Source organism: Pelophylax lessonae (assembly GCF_965119305.1).
Source record: "Pelophylax lessonae genome assembly, chromosome: 1".
Classification (NCBI taxonomy): Eukaryota; Metazoa; Chordata; class Amphibia; order Anura; family Ranidae; genus Pelophylax; species Pelophylax lessonae.
The window spans coordinates 237251560-237272867 of record NC_138768.1 but is presented as its reverse complement, the minus strand read 5'-3'; the positions used below and the strand labels follow the sequence as shown (position 1 = coordinate 237272867).

The window sequence follows — 21308 nt, the reverse complement described above, 5'->3', positions numbered from 1 at the left end:
TTCCTTTCTTTAAAATACAATATACAGTTTACAAAATAAAATACAGTAGATCATTGGAGGCATTGCACACATACTATACAAAATATGACCATGATGGTTAAGCAGTCTTTGGAGATTAAAAAAAAAATAAAGCATTTATGTGCTTTGCTAATGCAGAGCAAAGCAACAGTTTATCTTTTCTTCACTTCCCAATGCTCTGTTCTGCCTCTGTGAGTGAGAAAAAAGTCCTTCCAGGTAGCTGTAGGAGGAGCTTAAACAGTGCTGAGGACTCTCTCTGCCGCTGTGTGACAGCATTGAGCCAATCACCAAGCTTCAGAAATGGTACATGGGAGGTAGGTGGATGAGGCACATCCTCCACTATACCTGGCTGTACCCACTATTTTCTGAGCCTACAGGGAGAGCGCAGAGCTGCGGGAAAGACAAGAAAGGGTATGTATGTGCTGCAGGGAACGGATCCTTAAACCAAACCCATGCTTTCCCCATTCAAAGCAAAGCAACAGGATTGCTTTATTTTACCTGTACATAACAGCATATACCTTTCCTTCCTTCACTTCCTCACTGCTCTTTTCAGCACCAGAAGCTAAAGGAATTACCTTCTACATCAAGGTATGGAGGAGCATACAGTATGATTCACACCATGTGACAATGTTGAAACTAGTGCAAGCTGCAACTTGCAATCGATAGTTCACAGTAGGCTTTATTTTTACTCACAGTGAAAGCGAAAGGAAGTTAAGAGGTGGAGGCATGAATTAAAGTGAATACATATGCATGCAAATACACACTCATGTGAAAAACTTAGGTTCAAATTTCATGGATTTGAACAGGCAAACATAAAATGGTTAAATAGTGCCTAGAGATAAATGTGATATGCTTGACATGGCGTTTTTATTCTCATTATCGAAGTTAACAAAATTGCAGATTTGTCATACGGAAAAAGCAAGTGCACTCTTACATTTATCACCATTTCCATTTCATGAAAATGAGACTTATGTCTACATTTATACCTTAGGGAGCATGTAGGTGGAGTCTGTCTTAATTGTACCCCAGATATCTAGGGTCTGCTGTTCTCTTTGGCATGAGTGGTGTTGTCATGCCAAGATCAAAAGGGCTTTCGAAGACCCTAAGGTCACACTGGTTTCACACTGATGGATCGATCAGGTCCACCTGTCAGTTTTTCAGGTGGACCCGATCAGACCATCCATTGCTCTCTATGGAGCGGTGGATATCAACAGACATGCGTCCATTGACGCCCTCCAACATCCAATCCAATCTTGTTCTCTAAAAACATACATATGGGGTTTCGTTCCCCATCTGTCTGGCACATAGGATGACAATCAGGTGGAAACGGACAGGCGGTCCTTTTCCATCCAACAGCCCATAGAGGATAGCGGGCATGCAGAGTTGACATCGACCTGTCATCTGCTGAGCAGTCAATGTAATAGGGGCCTAAGAAATATATTTGTGGATCCATCTGCATCTGGCAAAGGAATATAAAAATATTGCCAAAATATTTTAGATTGATTTGTTAAGGAATACAATCTACAAGTAGTGTAAAATGATGAAGGCATGGGATATAGAGATAGGTAGTACAAGTATCAAGGAGTACTATCATCCTAATAACAGAGATTTAGAGAGAGGTTTAGGAGCACCCCTAGTTGGGGGCATATGAGAGGTGCTCCTAAACCTCTCTCTTGATCCCTACAAGTAGTGTAGTCTTCAACTAATAATTTATCCAGGACTGGCTAATTCAGCCCAAGAGATGACCTTTTAATGCTAAAAGAAGTCTCCTTGAAACCCAGAAACTTTCCTGGGGATCTGCATTTAACTCTTACAACAGTTGGTGTCAAAGTTCATGCATCTATAAAAACAGAACATTACAGCAGGATTAGTATACGATTGAACATGTGGGCAAAGACCAAGCCTGGAACAATGTGCTGTGGTCTGATGAACCAGATAGCGTTGTTTGGCCATTAATGCAGTAGATTTGTTTGGCACAAACTGATACAGCATATCAGAAGAATCTCTTGCCAACTGTGAAGCAGGATGGTGAAAATATTATGGTTTGGGGTTGCTTTGCTGCTTAAGAGCTTGGGCAGATTATAGTTGTCAAGTCAATAGTATACATTTGTTCCTAATATTAAAGTGTGTTGTAAGTGAGAGCATGGGGCCATGTGGCTGCCATCTGAAAGTTAAAGTTAAACCAGAGATTGATCTTTTAACACAGTAATGATCTGAAGACTACTAGAAAGTCCACCAAGAAATGTTGCAAAAGGAAGAAATAGAAGGTTATTGACTGGCCTAGTTAAAACTCCGAGTTGAGTCCTATTGAAATCATTTAGGGGCATTTTAAAAGTGCAGTTCATGCAAGGAAAACCACAAATACTATGCAAAAGAAAGAGTCAAAAGCAAAAAACGGTGAGCAGTTGTACAAAGCACTTACAATAAGCTCTTTCTGCCAAAGGGGGGACAATGCCAGCTTCGGAGACCTAAGGTGTATATATTTTTTTCATGGTACATCAGTGCATCTATTATATTTTTGGTACATGATTGAAAAGGCAAATTTTTTTGGTTTTGTTCAAGTATTTCAATTTTATCTGTAGGCACTGTTAGAATGAAGAACTCATTTTTGCCAGTCCAATTTGTTAAAGTTAATTTCTATGTGGTGTATCTCCGTGTGTGTGTGTAGAACCTATGGACCTTATGGTCTTCTCTATGACTAATCCCTCCAACACTGTCTAATCATTAATTTAATGAATCACATATATCGATATTTACCATATTCTATCTCATTTCAATGGATAAAGAGAATTGTACAATTATAAACAACTGGGAGCAATATTTACTGGCAATATCCTTCACTATACTTTCCTCTGCTCATATATCTTGTGCAGCAGTTAGAGGAGTATTCAGGTATATGTTAGGTATGTCTTGCTTCAGTTGCTCTTTCAGTCCATTGCAAATTCCAAAGGGTCTTGAGTGGAGACTCGGATTTATCTATCCTAAAATACCACATTTCTTCTGCTTGAACACTTTTGTGGCTACTCTTGTGTTTTGGAACATTGTCATATTGTATAACTCCTTATTTTCTGCCTAACGTTCTCCAATGGAATTTTCTTCTACAATGGCACTTCAACAAATTGTCATTGATGAATCAATATACAATAGGGCAAATAAAAACAATCCCCAAATTAATTGTTGCACCTAAAATATCAAATACAATATTAGTCGCTGGTTACCATCTTTTCAGGATCTAACAAATTTTGCATTTTTTGTTATTCAATCCATTCATAGCCTTAACCACCCCCCCACCCCCGGTCATTAATCTAATTTAGATGAAGATTAGAACGCGTTTAGGCCTCATGCACATGGGAAGTCTGTAAAAGCTTTTCTGAATGCCAGAACTCCTGGCAGTAAAATGCGTATTGCACACGTGTTTAGATGGGTATAGCGTTTCAACTTAAATACATTCTACTGGCCAGCAGGTTTGGCCCAAGACATTGTGATGCCTGGGTTGAAGGATGAAATGCTGCCCCCCCCCCCAAAAAAAAAAAAAAACAAGCCCACCAAAAGGCCCCCACATCCTTTTTATTTTTTTATATATAAAATGTAGAAAATATATATACTGTTATCTTATTCCATAACTCATGACCGGACCAGTCCACCAAACACCCACTGTTCATCTGTCCTCAGTCCTCCTGTCACTCCTGTGTCTGCCACAGCCACCGCCCTCGAAGATACAGCCTGCCCTACGTGAGATGGAGTGCTCTGATGTCTGACATCATTGCGCTCAACGCGATCACGTGAGGGATGTTCCCCAGAGAAGACGCTAAGCCTCCTCATACTTGTCCGTTTTTACTACGGACAGCAGTATGAGATGGGGAAATGCCGTCCATAACACGCCGCAAACTGATGAGACAAAAAAATGCTGGGAAAAAATCTTAGGAGTCAATTTGCTGCACCTCTCCAAATGCTGCCTGGGTCCGATAGACCCAGCGGGACCCATGGTATGGGTGACCCTGCTGGCCAGAATATTAATTTGTTCTGGTTACTAGAATGCATGAACATTCATACACTTTACAGGTCTTTAGCATTTATGCATGCTCGGTTTTTTTTTTGCATGCAAGCTTACATAGAGGTGCTTTTAACAGGCTGAAAAAAAAACGCAATTCCTGTATAAGTGGCATTTGTTAGGCTCTGTGTGCATGAGGCATTAAGAATCATTCATGCTAAAAAGCAGAGCCTTTCTAAGGGTTCACAAACTTATTCTTTTGACTGTAGATACTGTACTTCCTACCAGTATTGTTTCAGTGGAATTCACTTTCTTGTACATTTTTGGCAAGCATTTAAATCTTGTTTACATTAGACTTCCTGGAAGTAAATCATTATCCATTTGCCAACTTCCCCAGTATACTTTGTGATAATAGAATACTGAAAGCTGGATTTCCTAGCCAAATGGTGATGACTCTAGTTGTTTAGCAATTCTGTTAACAATTATATGACACACAAGATGTGCACGGAAAAGAAACCGCTCCACTTCCTAAATGGCCAAGGTCTTTAATATTTCCTGACCAGGCCTTTTCTGGCACTTTTTCTTTGTAACAACAATCAGTATGTTTTGCTAGAGAATTACTTGGAACCCCCAAACATTTTATATATATTTTTTTAAAGCAGAGGCCCTAAAGAATAAATTGATGGATTTTGCATTTTTTTTTTATGTCTCACAGTATTTGATTTTTCAAAGGCAATTTTTTTGGGAAAAATTCACTTTTTTAAATTTTAATGCAAAAAGGCACAATTAACCAATTTGTTTTTGTAAAATATAAATGATGATGTTACGCCAAGTAAATGGATACCAAACATGTCAGGTTTTAAAATGGCGCGCAAATTTTACAAACCATAGAAGATTTTAAAGCCTTTACAGGTTACCTCTTTTGATTTATAAAGGATGTCTAGTGCTAGAAATACTGCCCCCGATTTGACATTCACAGTGATGCCTCACATGTGTGGGACATGTGCGGGGGGGGGGGCGTTTCGCCTGACTTAATTTTAATTTTTTTTTAATAATTTATTTCATTTTTTACACCGTTGCTTTAATTTTTTTTTAACACTTTTTTTTTTTTGCTGTCACAAGGAATATAAACATCCTTGTAACAGCAGTAGGCATGTGACAGGCATTCAAAACACCAAGATTGGGGTTACCATAGTTGAGAGCCGATCAAAGCGGACCTCGGCTTTGTTATTTCCTTTTTTATTTCTCTATTGTATTATTTTTATTTCTCCCTCTCGCCCTTTTCTTTTGGCACGTTTCTTATCCCCTATGTTTCTAAATGTGCTCTCTCTCTTAGCTGCAGCACTAGTTTCCCAGCCCACAAAGTTGGTGTATTGGTATAGGAAAACAGCTTTATGGGGGGCCTCTGTTATGTAGCCTTGCAATGGACTGGGGCGTATGGCATTTTTAGTACTGACTGTGATCACTTGTGATGTGAACCGGACCTTCTTTGGTCACATTATACTGTGATATATAGTGGGGAAAATAATTATTTGATCCCCTGCAAATTTTGCAAGGTTGCCCACTTGCAAAGAAATGAAGGGCCTATCATTTTTATCCTAGGTGTGTTTTAAATCATAGAGACAGAATATCAACCAAAAATCCAGAAAAAAACATGATACATACTGTATGCTTTAAATTGAGTTGCAGTTCAGTGAGTAAAATAAGTATTCGATCCCCTACCAACTAACAATAATTCTGACTCCCACAGACTGGCCACAGTTAAAAATGATAGACCCCCTCATTTATTTACAAGTGAGCAAACCTACAAAATCTGCAGGGGATTCAATAATAATTTTCCCCACTGTATGCCTGTTATGTATTCCTTATTCTGTAAAGGCTATCATCTGCTGACTGTACATTATTGTTTTGTACTACTTCTTCTTTTTTTTTTTTTTTTTCGGGTCAGCGAAGGCCGCAGTCGTCGTGATTGATGATGGATTTTTTTTAATTTTCATTTTTTTAAATCAAGGAATTGTCAAAAACTGTCATTTTTTATATTACACTATTTCTTGATGAATGAGTAGGGTTGCTATGTCCCCCATACTCATTCACATGGGGGGGGGGGCAGAATCTGGGGTCTCCTTTTGTTAAAGGGGGCTTCCAGATTCCGATAAGCCCTCTCCGCCCGCAGGCCACCTGTAACCACTGACAGGGGAAGAGGCCCTTGTCTCCATCAATATGCGCACCCCACATCTTGAGGACATGTGGCCTGGAATAGTTCAGGAGGGTGGGGGGCTCGCTCACCCCCCCCCCCCTCCTTCCCTGACCTGTCAGTCTGCATACTCGGATAAGATGGAAGAGAACCCTATTTTTCTTCCGTTTAAAAAAACGGAACGGATGCAAAAACGGATGTCAGCGGTGTCATCCGCTGACATCCGCAATCCTATAGACATACATTATGTCCGTTTATCATCCGCAAACGGATGGGATGATAAACGGACATACGGAACGGACACTCCAAAGTGTCATCCTTGTTCGTTTAAAAAAAACAAGTGCCTGAGCGGATGAAAAAACAGACCGTGCCGTGTGAAAGGACCCTTAGGGTCTGGTATGGTTTTTGGGGGGGACCCCACGCTATTTTATTTTTTTCTAATTTTGGCATACCAAATCCAAAGTGCCTAGTATGCAATGGGGTTGAGGGGGGGCGGGAGGAAACCCCCATGCCGTTTTTTTCACAAGTAACACCCAAATCACATCTATACCTATATGGGTTTACATAAAGCTCTATGGACCTCAAGTCGCATGAAAGTCTGATCAAAGTCGTGCAGGAACTACTTTGAAGTTGCTGCAACTTGAAGTTGCACAGATGTTAATGGTTAGCATTGGGAAATATGGGGAGCGACTTGTCATGCAACTTTGGGGTCCAAAATCGCATGAAAAGTCGTACTAGTGTAAATTGACTTTTATATAGTAATCATTGCAGCATATGGGATTCTGTTTTCCTCATCCTTGCTTGTTCTCAACTGCACTAGGAATAAGCTAGGACCACTCCCCGTAGTGACTTGCCAAAATCATGTTACAAGTTCAGCCATATACAGTGTAATATGGTGAGTTAAGTGACATTAATTACATATTTATTACAGTAAGTTGGTTGCTATGTTCTGCAAAGCTAATTACATTTTAATTCTAAACTGTGCTAATTACCAATAGTTCTGCTAACAATTGACCAGTTGTAATGCCTTGCACCTGTGAATCATCACATTCAGCACGGAGTGTAAAAGGAAAGATTTATATACAGATCACCATAGGAGAATTCTGACCTCTTCAAAGTGATGATAGCTGAGCAGTTTGTGGAGGCAATTGAAGCTGTATGTTGCTTCAAAGATACATTTGCCTTAAATAAATAAATGCACATTTTTATTCAGGTAAAAATGTACATTTATTTTATTTTTATTTATTTATTTATTTTTTGCAGGTAAAAAATGTGCATTTGTTACTTTTTGTGTTAGGAACCTGCAGAGGATTGCACCTGCAATCAGCAAATAACAGGTGCAGTGTCAGGCTCTTATAGACTCCCAGTACAGCTGTCTGCCTGAGGATCCTCCACTTTTACAATGGGGGATTGGGGGAGGGGGGGGGGACGGGGACGTTGAGGCTGCTGCATTAGTAACATGTCACACCCTGAATAGTGGTGTAATATGTTACTTAATGTGAACTTAGACTTTAGGGTGGACTGAAAGAATATCTATAAGGGCCAGACAATGTTTAAAATCTCCAGTCCAGTAGAATGTTTATAGATGACTCAGCATTTTAATCCACATGTAATTACCCAGTCCTGCCCAAATCAGTGGATTGATTTATAATTGCTAGAGCTAACAGTAGCGAAAAGTGAAGCTGTTTTCTCACAGTAGCTGATTAGGTTCCATCTTATACGATCTAGAAAGGTTAAACAAGGCATCTGGTTTATTGCAATTGCCAACTGCTCCAGCTTTTCTATAATAATCTTTACCCCAGTTTTTATAGAATATTGCAATTAACTCTAGAGCTACTAAGACAGTGGTGGTCAATTTATGAGCTCAAGGGGGCCTCAAATGTGGCCCCTGACATCACCAAACAGCCACACATAATGTTCAATATACAGAATGCAATGCTGGAAAGCAGTGTCAGAAACTTCAGACCTAAGGCTTGTACACATAGCCTATTCTGACCGCCGGCCGCACACAAATGCAAAATGTGACAAAATCGCATTTCTTTCACGTTCAGAGGAGGGAGGTTGAACCTCCCCTAACTGCAGCAGCTCCAAAATGATCCCTAAAACCCTATGTGTACATGGACACATAGGCTTTTATGGAGTTGATTTAAGAAACTTTGGCAACAAAACGCCAAAGCTCATAAACTCAAGTTTAGGAGCTGTAGTGTACATGAAGCCTTATAGAGGAAATGAGGGTCAGAGGGTGTGGCTGGCTGGGGATATGCTGCAGAAGACCATACGAAACTGGGAGCATATTACGTGAAGTCTGAAGGCTTTTTGTCTTAAGGCATTCTATGCCTTAAGATAAAAAAACCTTCTGTGTGCATCAGCCCCTGTAATACTTACCTGAGTCCATCCCGATCCAGCGATGTTGGAATAGAGTCTCAGCTGCCTGGGACTCTCCCTCCTAATTGGCTAAGACAGCAGAGGGGCACCATTGGCTACTGCTGCTGTCAATCAAGTTCAGTGAGCCAGTGAGGAGAGAGGGCAGGGCTGAACCGTGGCCCTGTTTCTGAATGGAGACACCGAGCGGCGGCTTGGCTTGGGTGCCCCCATAGCAAGCTGCTTGCTGTTAGGACACTCGGCAGTAGGGAGGGGACAGGATCGCCGGCGATGGACCCGAGAAGAAGATGATCTGGACTGCTCTGTGCAAAACCATCAGAGCCAGTTCACATAGGCGCGACCCGACTTTGCCGGGCGACCTGTGAAGTCGCGGTGCGCAGCTCGCACCGCGACCTCGGAGCGGCATGCACGGACTTCATATCATTGAAGTCAATGCAGGTCGCTCCAGGTCGCCCCAAAGTAGTACAGGACCCTTTTTCTAAGTCGGAGCGACTTGTGTCACTCCTATTAGAACGGGTCCTGTGCTAATCTATGGCAGGCGACTTGTCAGGCGACCAGGTCGCCTGACAAGTCGCCCCAGTGTGAACCGGCTCTTACAGAGCAGGTAAGTATAACATGTTTGTTATTTTTAAATTAAAAAATAGACTTCAGTATCACTTTGAGGCTAGTAGAGAGCCATGCTATTACCCTAATCAATGTTTCCTCTACAGACTGCTGAGGTCCAAGGACCGCACATCATATACCAAAGGGCTGCAGGTTGACCACCAGGCCTCTGATTTAACCAGATTTTGCCAGGCACCTAATTTATAGAACACAAAATGAATGTTCTGATGAAATCAGCACTTGAAATACGTCCGTATTAAGAGTTTTTAGCAATAGCCAGTTAAAAGAAATGTAAACCTGAAATAAATTGCAGATCCTAGCAATTGAAAGGAATCCTGTTCATAATGCGCACTTACCCACATTTCCTTCCAAAATAGTAGTTGTCTGTTTGTCATGTTGATCCAGTAAATAGACTACTTTCCAAGGCACTGACCTGAAACAAATATACCGATTACGAGTTCTAAAGTTCTAATCTGAATGTCCATTTCACTGCATTTCTTTCAGTAAAGGTTTCCTTGAAATTCTCCCATGTGTGAGATTAGATTCCCTTCCATTGCTTTCAGCATAAGGCAGTGGGGTTTCACCAAAACTCCTAAAAGCTAGGTTACAAAAGCAGATCACTTTTTAAGTTTTCTAAGATTGCATATACATTTAAAGAGGAAAAGCTATCATGCAGTGTCAAAGAGGACTATCCTGCTCAAGGTTATTCAAGTTTATGATGGAAAGTTTTCTTGATGCTGCTAAATAGCAGTACTGTGCGGTGTGTGTAATTAAAGTCCTCTGTGCTAGGGTACATGGAGCTCAGATTCTTTGTGATTGCCAAGCTTGTGTTGTGATCTTAATTTTAGATGAAGCATTATGTAACTTGATGTATTTTTCATATTTTGTACATTTTGGGAGGGCGCTTAGTTTTTTTGCTGGAACTGATTATCTACAGTTATAGTCCTTCTAACTGAACATTGATTATTGTATAGACTGCCGCTTACTCTGGGGACCTGTTTTCTGGAAGGAAGAATCTTAGCATAGCTCTCCTAATGGTCATCAGAACAAAATTAGAACATTATATTGACAGGCTTATATAGTTCTGGAAAAGACCAACAAAGCTACTCTTGGGGCATAAAAAGAGAAACTGTCAGGCATTTTGTGAGAAAATGTAAAAACCATTATCAGAAGTCTTTTTTTATAGGCTTTCCAGTCAATTTACTTTGTTTTATTTTTTTTCTGGCTCTTCAGCTGCTATTGAAAAAAATTGTGTCCTTATTTCTCAGCCATTGATGTATAGCAGATAATATCCATGAGTCTTTTTCTGTCCTGCATTAAAACACAGTAAGGCCTCTTTCACATAGGTCAACAAACAAATTTTTTAGCTGCCTTTTTATCTCTTATATACCGCCTGCCAACACGCTGGATAATTAAAAAGATGGTACAGTATACACCTCACATTAAAATCTCTCTGCTTTGTGCTAAGAATATTATGGCATGTTGTGTTCTCTAGGGTTTGCCACAAACTGCTGCCTTTATTGAATTCACTTGCAATTTTTCAAAAACATGCGACTTTATTCAAGTGGAATGCGTCTTGAATGCAGGTAATGCTATAGCTGCATTAGTCATTTGCCATACCTCTAAGGCCATGTAAAAGAGGTCTAAGAACTAATTTACACCACAATACCTAAAGTGAAATGCTTTGCTTTAGGTCTGATACACAGGAGCGTACCTGGCCATACAGCTGTTTGAAGGGCTATCTTCACCCTCACGGGATGCATAGGTATTCCATGCCTCCACATGCAGACAGTCCCATTCATATCTATTGGGGAGCAGCGACTGCATGGGCACAGCCGCTGGTTCCAATTTGATAGCAATGCGGGTACGTGTCCCTGTACACAGCTGTCAGATTGGGACCAGGGACTGTGCTTGTGCATCTACTGCATCCCAATAGACATGCATGACATACCTGTACATCCCTTGCAGGTGAAGATGGTCCTTCGCATTGATGTACAGATGGGTACCCTTCGTGAATGAGGCCTTAGCTTGCATTACATGCATTTTCAAAAATCTAACATTGCAGTTTTTTAACTGCGTTGAGTGGTCTAAAGGTGCTATTGACATGAAATGTTAACAACATGTCAGTAACGACCTATGCAATCCATACATACAAAGAAACTAAAACAAATACATTCAGAAATTAAGTTATGTGTAATAATAAAATGGGATGACACAAGAAAAAAGTATTGAACACATGAAGAGAGGGGGGTGCAAAAAGGCATGGAAAGCCAAGACACCAGCTGAAAGCTATTAGTAATTAGAAAGCAATCCTGCCCCTTGTCAGTGCAAATTAATATCCACTGATTCAGTCACAGCTGATGGCCTATAAAAAGGTGTCTAATTACCAAGGTGTCACATAAACATCTCATGATGGGTATGATGATGATGATGGGTAAAAGCAAAGAGCTCTCTCAAGACCTTTGCAACCTTATTGTTGCAAAACATACTGATGCCATTGTTACATAGACATAGTAGTTGAGGTTGAATAAAGACAATAGTCCATCCAGTTCAACCTGTGTAAGTGTGTATGGTTACAGATTGTTACAGATAGATTTCTAAACCTCTCAATGTTCCAGTGAGCACTGTTGGGGCCATAATCCTCGCACGATTTCAGACAGCGTGAAAATAATCAGAAGAATTGTCCAAGAGCCAAGAACCACTTGTGGAGAGCTTCAGAAAGACCTGGAATTAGTAGGTACAATTGTTTCAAAGAAAACAACAAGTAATGCCCTCAACCACCATGGCCTGTATGCATGCTCACCATGCAAGACTTCATTGCTGAGGAAAAAGCATGTTGAAGCTTGTTTAAAGTTTGCTGCACGAAATTTAGTCAAGCCTATGAAATACTGGGAGAATATAGTCTGGTCAGATGAGACCAAAATTAAACTCTTTGGATGCCATAGTACACACCATGTTTGAAGGTCAAATAGCACTGCACATCACCCCCAAAACACCATACCAACAGTGAAGTTTGGAGGTGGAAACATCATGGTGTGGGGCTGTTTTTCAGAATACAGTACTGGCAAACTTCATACCATTGCAAGGAAGGATGGATGTGAAAATGTACCAAGACATTCTTGATAAAATATCTGTTGCCATCTGCCAGGATGATGAAGATGAAAGGAGGGCGGACATTTCAGCAAGACTATGATCCCAAACACAAAGCCAATAAATCTCTCAATTGGTTTAAAAGAAAATAAATCTGCTAGAATGGCCCAGCCAATTACCTGACTTGAATCCAATACAAAAATCTATGGAAGAACTAAAGATCAGAGTTCATAGAAGAGGCCAACGGAAACTTCAAGATTTGAAGACTGTTTGGGTGGAAGAATGGGCCAAAATCACACCTGAGCAATGCATGTGACTAGTTTCTCCATACAGGAGGCATCTTGAAGCTGTCATTACCAACAAAGGATTTTGTACAAAGTATTAAAAAATTTCAGTTCGTTCCTTTCCCTGTGTCATTCCATTTTATTACACAGAACTTATACAGTATATACTGCATGTACTAAATTATTTTCCCTATATGGTTTTCAGTGTATAAGATTGATACTATAGATTAGTACAGCAATATTGGCAATCCTCTGTGTCCCCAGAGTGTGGGTGTACAGTATATTAGTATGTTTGCCTTTAACTTATGTCATGCAAAATGTATTCGGTTGAATCTGTCGAATACGAAGCCCCACCTCTTTTCACTGGTCAACACAGGGATCATCAGGACATTTATATAAAGCATGTACATATATATGCCTTAATGGGGATTTTAGAATGAGACAGATTAAAATTGACCACCCAGTTTTTAACAACGGCTTAAAGTGATATTAAACCCAAAAGCAAACCTTTATTATATTGCTGCTTAACCACTTGCCGACCGCCGCAAGTACATATACTGCGGCGGTCAGCCCCTCACAGGCAAAGTGACGTGAGGCTCTGGGGAGCGAGCGCGTGCCGCCGGAGGCGCGCTCCCGCTCAGTCACGGAACCCCCCCCCCACCCCCCCGCGTGTGCCTGGCGGACCCGATCATCCATGACAGCGGGAGAAAGGCAGGCGGCTGATGTAAACAAGCCGCCTGTCATTCTCCCCTGTGTAAGAACAGTGATCATACGGTTCTACTATGTAGGACCGTTGATCACTGTGCCTACACCTCAAGCCACAGCCAATCACAGTAAGAATCACGCCCCTAGGGACACACACCACCCCTCCCTCTCAAAAAAAAAGTTAACCCCTTCACTACCAGTGTCATTTTACAGTAACAGTGCATATGTATAGCACTGATTACTGTAGTAATGTCACTGGAAACCCCAAAAGTGTCAAAAATGTCAGTCAAGGGTCCGATCTGTCCGCCGCAATGTCGCAGTCCCGCAAAATAAATCGCAGATCGCCGCCATTACGCGTTAAAAAAAAAAAAACAACAAAAATGACAATCTTTCCCTTAGTTAGTAAACGCAATAACTTTTGCGCAAACCAATCAAAATACGCTTTTTGCAATTTTTTTTTACCAAACATAGGTAGCATAAAACAAATTGGTCTAAAATGTTAAAATATTTTGATTTTTACATTTTTTTGGGGGAATTTCATATAAAAAATGTGAAAAATATTGTTATTTTTGCAAAATTGACGCTTTTTTTGTTTATAGCGCATGATCAAAAAATCACACAGGTGATCAAATACAACCAAAAGAAAGCTCTGTTTGTGGGAAAAAAAGGACGTCAAATTCGTTTAGGTACAGCGTCGCACGACCGCGCAATTGTCCATTAAAGTCATGCAGTGCCGAATCGCAAAATAGGCCCTGGTCAGGAAGGGGGTAAAATCTTCCGGGGCTTAAGTGGTTCATGTCCTGAAATTGGGCATTTATTGTTTGTGTGTATATGTTAGGCATGATGGCAACTGGTAGGCTCTCCATTCTCTATTGATTATTAACACAAATTCAGATCTGCAGGGTCTTCAAGATTGTTTTGCAGCAGTTCTAAATGTTGCATGTTTAAGTCAGTGTAAAATTTTTGGCTGCGTGTGATTTAGGCTTGCGTCAAAACAGACCATATTGAGAAAAAAAAAGCAGGTTCTGTAAAATGTGTGTTTTAGGCTGGGCAGCCTGGTTGCATTAGGCCCCTTTCACACGGGCTTTCTGATCAGGTCTGCCTGTCAGTTTTTCAGGCGGATCTGATCGGATGCTCCATGTACCCCTATGGGGCAGTGGATGTCAGCGGAGACATGTCTGCTGACACCCGCTGCTATCCGATCCGATCCTGTTTGTGAAACCCTATTTTCCATCCGTCTGGAGGATTGGTTCGGATGAAAACGGACAAGCGGTCCGTTTTCATCTGATCTCCCATAGAGGAGAGCGAGGCTCTGACAAGTCCATCTCTGCACACTGAGCGGAGACGGACCTGTCATCCACCTGCTCAGCAGGGATCGGTGGATCGATCCACACTGAGCAAAACTGAGTCTGCCGGGTGGAAAGCCCGCGTAAAAGTACCCTTAAGGACACCGAGAAAAGGATATATGCAATGATTGTTACAAGCGCGTAAAATCTAAACCTAGGAACAAAAATGTAAGATATTTCACCTTTACAGATCTAGTAACTGCATTCATTTTCTTTTTCAGTTTATGTAGGTTTCCTGCAAATACAGAAACCTACAGTAGCTGTTAATCCTCCTAGAAACTTAATTTGCACTGAACAAAAATCTTAAACAATTCTCCAGTTTTATTCAGTGTACTTTCCCTATGTTATAGACTTGAGAAGAAAGGGAGGAATTTGTCTAAATCCGTTATGCAGCTCACTGTGACAACTGTGACTGCTCCTCGTACAATGAAAGGACATTGCCACCCTAGGACAGGAAGCATGAATCTGGCAGGATCTGGTGGCCAATTAGAAATAAAAGGGAAAAAGCCTTAAAAAAAAAAAAAAAGAAAACTAGTGCAGACACAACTTAGGAGTAGTAGGTTGCATTATATAAAATGTTTGTAGACCTTTTTTGCATTTACCGTTAGCATTTTCTAAAGAATTTGTTTACATTTCTTTTAGGAACAGAAGCTTTGCCAGCGTTATGACCAGCTGATGGAAGCTTGGGAGAAGAAGGTGGAACGAATCGAAAATAACCCACGAAGAAGAGCAAAGGAGAGTAAAGTAAGGGAGTACTATGAGAAACAGTTTCCAGAGATTCGCAAGCAGAGGGAGCTTCAAGAACGCATGCAAAGGTTGGTATGCTGTGTTTACTTCCTTTCTGTGACTGCATTGACTCTGAAGTAAGCCATCACATCCGGAGTTCCCAATAAAGGCTAACTCCATTTTTAGGACCATGATACATTTTACACCTATATTTAGGGTGTAATATGGTGCCAAGTGGACCCCCACTGCCAAAACAGCCCCCCTCTAATTGTATGGGGTTCTTCTTCCCCGCAGGGGTGGTTCTTCCCCGCAGAAGTTGCCAGATTTGAAATCGACATGGCTATGCATGGCTCCACCTGCACATCTGCATCATTCATTCACAGAGATCTGTGAATAAATAAAATACAACTACATGTCCCATCTGCCCCACTAATCACCACACTTGTAGTCCACTGGCACTTCCCGAGCTCTCTATCTGAAATTCAGTACCTTGGTTCGGATATAGAGCTGGAGGAAGAGTCTGCAGGAACCTGGATTTGCACTCCCAATACACTAATTGCAGTTGCAATGCTTTTTTTTTTGCTGTGAATATGCGGGCATTTGTTTATTTAGCAAAAGGTGGACTTGGCCTTTGAACCCAATTGTCCGAACAGTAAAAAGGTAGTAGGGGTTTGCTTGCTACAGCATGTTGCACATTGCTCTTCCTCCTAAAGCGTTAGTAAAGTTAGCTTTGTGATTTTTACTTACAGGTAAGCTTTATTATATAGTTTACCTGTAGGTAAAATGAATATCTCCTAAATGTGCACCGTTTAGGAGATATTTGCTCTTTTAGCAGCTGTGACTTTACGGGTTTGCGCAGGAGTGACATCATTTTGGGTCAGCCATTTAAGCAGCCAGAGCCTGCGAACCCTAGAAGGAAGAACCGGGTGAAGATGGAAGCTCTGTCAGCAGTGACAGCACACTGCTGGAGGGCTTCGTTCTAAGGTAAGTATTTCATAATGTGCTAATATGTGATGCTTTGTGTTACAATGAATGTCCACTATTTGTTCCCTTTTGGTCTAATTAATATAGCAATGAAAGTGTTTATAAACTAGTTATGTGCAAAAAATACCTGTTACTGCTGACAAAAAAACTAGTGAGCTCATATTGCGACAAAAAAACTAGTGAGCTCATATTGCACTATCATCAATTAGCATTGTTTCCCATAGCTTTGTGTACTACAGAACACCTCCTGTTCTGTTATGGAGAAGAGGGGAGGGGTACTAAAGCACTTCCTGACAAATCTGCTCATCTAAGGGGACATTATGGTAAGCATTGTTACCCTAGGACAGGAAGTGTGTTACTGGCAGGATAACCAAGTAGAAAAAAAACATTTTTAAAAAGGCTTGGAAAAAAAAATGCTACCACACAGAAAAGTATGAGGTATGTAGAAAAAAAAACCCCTTACACTCACCTAGGTGGATGCAGCATCGTTCTGACGGTGCATCTGTCCCCTGCCAACTCTGCAGTGAGACTGGAGCGATCAAACGCTGCTGATTGCTCAGTTCTCTGTTTAGTCACCTGCTCTCCACTCTGCCCCTCCAGCGCTTCCTGGAGCGGTGGGCTGGAGGTAAGGGAGAAGCTGGCTCAGTCTCCAAGCGGCGCAGCTGAGAGGCTGAGCCAGCTGTCGGCCCAAGCATGTGGGTGGATCTCGACTGTAAAGTCAGGATATTTTCCCAGGTTGGACCAGCTGGGTGACATTTTCCAACAGCAGGCTTTAGCCCGCTGCCAGCTGAAAACTGGTCACAGAAGTGCAGAATTAACTGCACTCCTGTGGTCCATATTTAACGTAGGGCCAAAAAAAGCTTTGACCATACTTCTCCTTTAAAGACTGGTAAGCTGCAATATATTTGATTTTTTAACCACTTGTCTTCTGTGCACTTAAACACCCTTCCCATCCAGGCCAATTTTCAGCTTTCAGCGCTGTCACACTTTGAATGACAATTGCGCGGTCATGCTACACTGTACCCATTTGAAATTTTAATCATTTTTTTCACACAAATAGAGCTTTCTTTTGGTGGTATTTAATCATCTCTGGGTTTTTTATTTTTTACAAAAAAAAAGAATAAAGACAAAAAATTTTGAAAAAAAAAAGTTTTTCTTATTTTCTGCGAGTAAATTTTGAAAATAAATTTTTCTCCTTCACTGATGTGCGCTGATGAGGCGGCACTGATAGGCTGCACTGATGGGCACTGATGAGGTGGCACTTATGGGCACTGATGAGGTGGCACTTATGGGCACTGATGAGGAGGTACTAATATGCCGCACTGATGAGCACTGATAGGCGGCACTGATAGGCGGCACTGATAGGCAGCACTGATGAGCACTGATAGGCGGCACTGCTGGGCACTGAGAGGTGGCACTGCTGGGCACTGAGAGGTGGCACTGCTGGGCACTGAGAGGTGGCACTGCTGGGCACTGAGAGGCGGCACTGATGGGCACTGATAGGCGGCACTGATGGGCACTGGCAGATGGCACTGGACACTGACGGGGGCACTGATGAGCGGCACTGATGGGCAGCACCATCAGTGCCCACACTCAGTGCCCATAGTGCTGCCAGTCAGTGCTCATCAGTGCCTAGATGAGCAGGCACTGATGGGCACTGACTAGCAGCACTATGGGCACTGATTGTGGGCATTGATGGGGGGCACTGATGGCGGGCACTGTGGGCACTGATGGGGGGGCACTGTGTGTGTGTTTTTACCTTGTGTAATCAGGGCACTGGTGATCGGTGCCCTGATTACATTCTCCTGTGTCCCCGGCGCTGTGAGGTTCCCCCTCCTTCCTCACACTGCAGGCTCCGTGTGAGGAAGGAGCGCCGGCGATGAGAGATGATCTCATATGTTTACATATGAGATCATCGCTCATTGGACGGCCAGATCACGTGGTGAATGGCCGCTGTCATTGGCCATTCACCACGATCTGTGATCGGCCGTGTCCAAGGGAGCGGGAGCGCGCTGGGGGCGTGTCACTGGGAGGCCATTTAAAAACTGCCCCCCGAAAATTCGAGTCCGCGCTGCAGCCGTATATAGGCTGTAGCGCGGACGGGGGGTGGTTAAAGCACATCTAAACCCAAGGAAAAAAATGTTTATGTGCAGAATAATATGATCATATTTATATAATATAGATGATGTGCAGGCAGCACAGTGGCTTAGTGGTTTGCACTTCTGGGGTACTTTGATTAAATCTCATCCAGGACACACTCTGCGTGGAATTGGCATGTTCTGTTACTTTTTAATTGTCAGCTCTAAATAAATAACTGTAATAAACAAATAAGTACCTGTTCACAACCAATCACATTGGGATTGATTTACTAAAACTAGAAAGTGCAAAATCTGGCGCAGGAGTGCATGGTAGCCAATCAGCTTCCAACCTCTGCTTGTTCAATTACCGATTTACCCCCCTTCATGACCAGGCCATTTTTTTGTGATATGGCACTGCGTTATTTTAACTGACAATTGTACACAAATAAAAATGTATGTCCTTTTTTTTCCCACAAATAGAGCTTTCTTTTAGTGGTATATGATCACCTCTGCGGTTTTTATTTTTTGCGCTATAAACAAAAAAAGACTGCCAATTTTGAAAAAAAAAAACCCATATATATATATATATATATATATATATATTTTTTTTTTTTTTACTTTCAGCTGTAAAACCCATCCAATAAAAAAAATTTAGACAATAATGTATTCTGCTACATATTTTTGATAAAAAAAATCCCAATAACCGTATATTGATTGGTTTGCGCAAAAGTTATAGCATCCAAAAACTATGGGATATATTTATGGAATTTTTATTTATTTATTTATTTATTTTTTACTAGTAATCGCAGCGATTTATAGCGGGACTGCGATATTGTAGCGGACAAATTGCAACAAAGCAGGATTTTAAAAACCGCACATTGCTTAGTAAAAACAGCACACACAATAACACATGTTGGCCATGCATTTTACCCCTTGATTGCCCTAGATGTTAAAACCTGCCCTTTCCTGCCAGTGTCATTAGTACAGTGACGGTGCATATTTTTTTTAAAATAATAACTGTATTGGTGTCACTGGTTCCCAAAAAAGTGTCAGAAGTGCCAGTTTTGGCGCTGCAGTAATAAATTAGTAGAATACCATTGTGTAGGGAAAATTAGTTTTAGGAGGGCTGAGCAGAAATACTTGTGAAAGTTTTAAGAGCTAGGACTTTATTACAGTTGCAAAATATATGGAATAGTATAATAGTAATATGTTTTGTACTAAGATCTATGTATCCCTGTGGAATGCGTTTAGTGTACAGCTGGTGCTAAAACAAGCGATGATGTGTCGAAGTGTAATATGGTCATAATTACATTTACGTATAATCTGGTCAGACAAAACGGCATCATTCTGGTTAATGGTTCTCTTCATCTTAATGTTTGCATTCGAGGGACTTCTGGCTTATTGCCCAAAACTGTTTGCTGTTTGAAAATGTCACACAGAGGAAATAACATGAATTTATAAGTATTGTTATAGCGATGGAGAGCCCTGGGTATCAGGCATACTATGAATGCCTTCAGTGACCATGTTAAGTTGCTCATCCATACAACCTGCTCATGCATCACTACAGGTGGTTGAACATTTCAATTTCTTTTCTCAGCAGGGTAGGACAGAGGGGAAGTGGCCTGTCCTTATCTGCCGCACGCAGCGAGCATGAAGTGTCAGAAATTATTGACGGACTGTCAGAGCAGGAGGTAAGTCTTCTTTCTTGCATATGTCAATTGCTACAATACCAACTACCAAAATCTGCCTGCAAAGCAAAAAAACAGTACCCCAGATATTACATATGTGCGGATCCCAAATAAAATGACATCGAATTTGTGGTAGAATGTAAAAGTATTAGACATAGACCTTAGTTTTCTATATTCTGTTTAGACCTTTTTTTTTTTTTTTAACTGGGGAATCTGTGTTGTGGGGAAAGTAGTAAAGTAGTGAGTGCACATTCATTATACTAGGTAGGAACATAGGTGTGCGCAGCCTATTGCATTAGGGTGTACACCCCAAAGCCCAAACACATATCTATGTGTATATACTGATGGTGTCTGTAGGGTAGAGATCGGTGTCTGTAGTTCTATTGTTATTTTTTATTCTTTTTTACAATTGGTGAAATATCAGGGGTCTAAACAGGGGGAATCTGCACCACAAGGGGTGATTGCCAGGTGTGCCTGGGCACACCCTACACTCTGTGCGCACGCCTATGGGTAGGAATATGTGAAAGCTAAACTTGAGCCAAATATCTAAATACACAGATAAAATACATGCTGTATATAAGTGCAGTGTTTTACCTGCCAAAGGATCTGTATTTTTGTTTATCCAGTTTTGAGATTAGTACAGCTCTGCCATACAGCACAGCCAGGGACTTCAGTTTTCTCTGCTGCAGTTAAAGAGGAAGTACCAAAAAAAAATAAAACCCTGTAAGACAAAGGCATAACGTGCTAGTATAAAAAGGGGGTGTATGTGGGCGCTTCCGTGGGATGAGGAGCTGGATGGATAGTGTGGGTGTACCTACACCCAGGCAGCACTTAGGAGAAGAAGCAGCTCTGTGGGAAGGTTCAAAGAAACAAGGCACCTCTAAGTGCAGTATCTCACATTATTTGGGGGATAAAAGGTTAAAAACACAGAAAGTAAAGCCATAAAGAGTGAAATGAGGAGCTGAAATGAATTTGTAGTGATGTCCAGGATCAGAGGAGCCGATGCTCGGGTGAACGGATGTCCAAGATGCTGCTTCCTGTGTGGGCATAAACTAAGCGGGTGCGAACTTCCAGGCAACCACGCTGGGACGCAAGCAGCCAGCATCTAGTGCGGGTGGATGGTAGGTTACATGTTTCGGAGCATGCGCAGCTCCTTCATCAGACCCCATCGCATACTAGCCCATTATGAATTATTTACCTTAGAACAATGCCCCTGCAG

The 21308-nt window shown here is 41.5% G+C and overlaps 1 protein-coding gene across 1 annotated transcript in view; it reads left to right on the top strand.

The window, feature by feature from the left end:
- NCOR2 (nuclear receptor corepressor 2) overlaps positions 1–21308 on the top strand; it is a 737979-nt gene that overhangs the window by 357142 nt on the left and 359529 nt on the right. Inside the window, exons 10-11 of the mRNA XM_082255577.1 lie at positions 15256–15428; positions 19999–20092. Of these exons, the coding sequence (XP_082111703.1) occupies positions 15256–15428; positions 19999–20092 (267 nt within the window). The remainder of the gene's footprint in view (positions 1–15255; positions 15429–19998; positions 20093–21308) is intronic.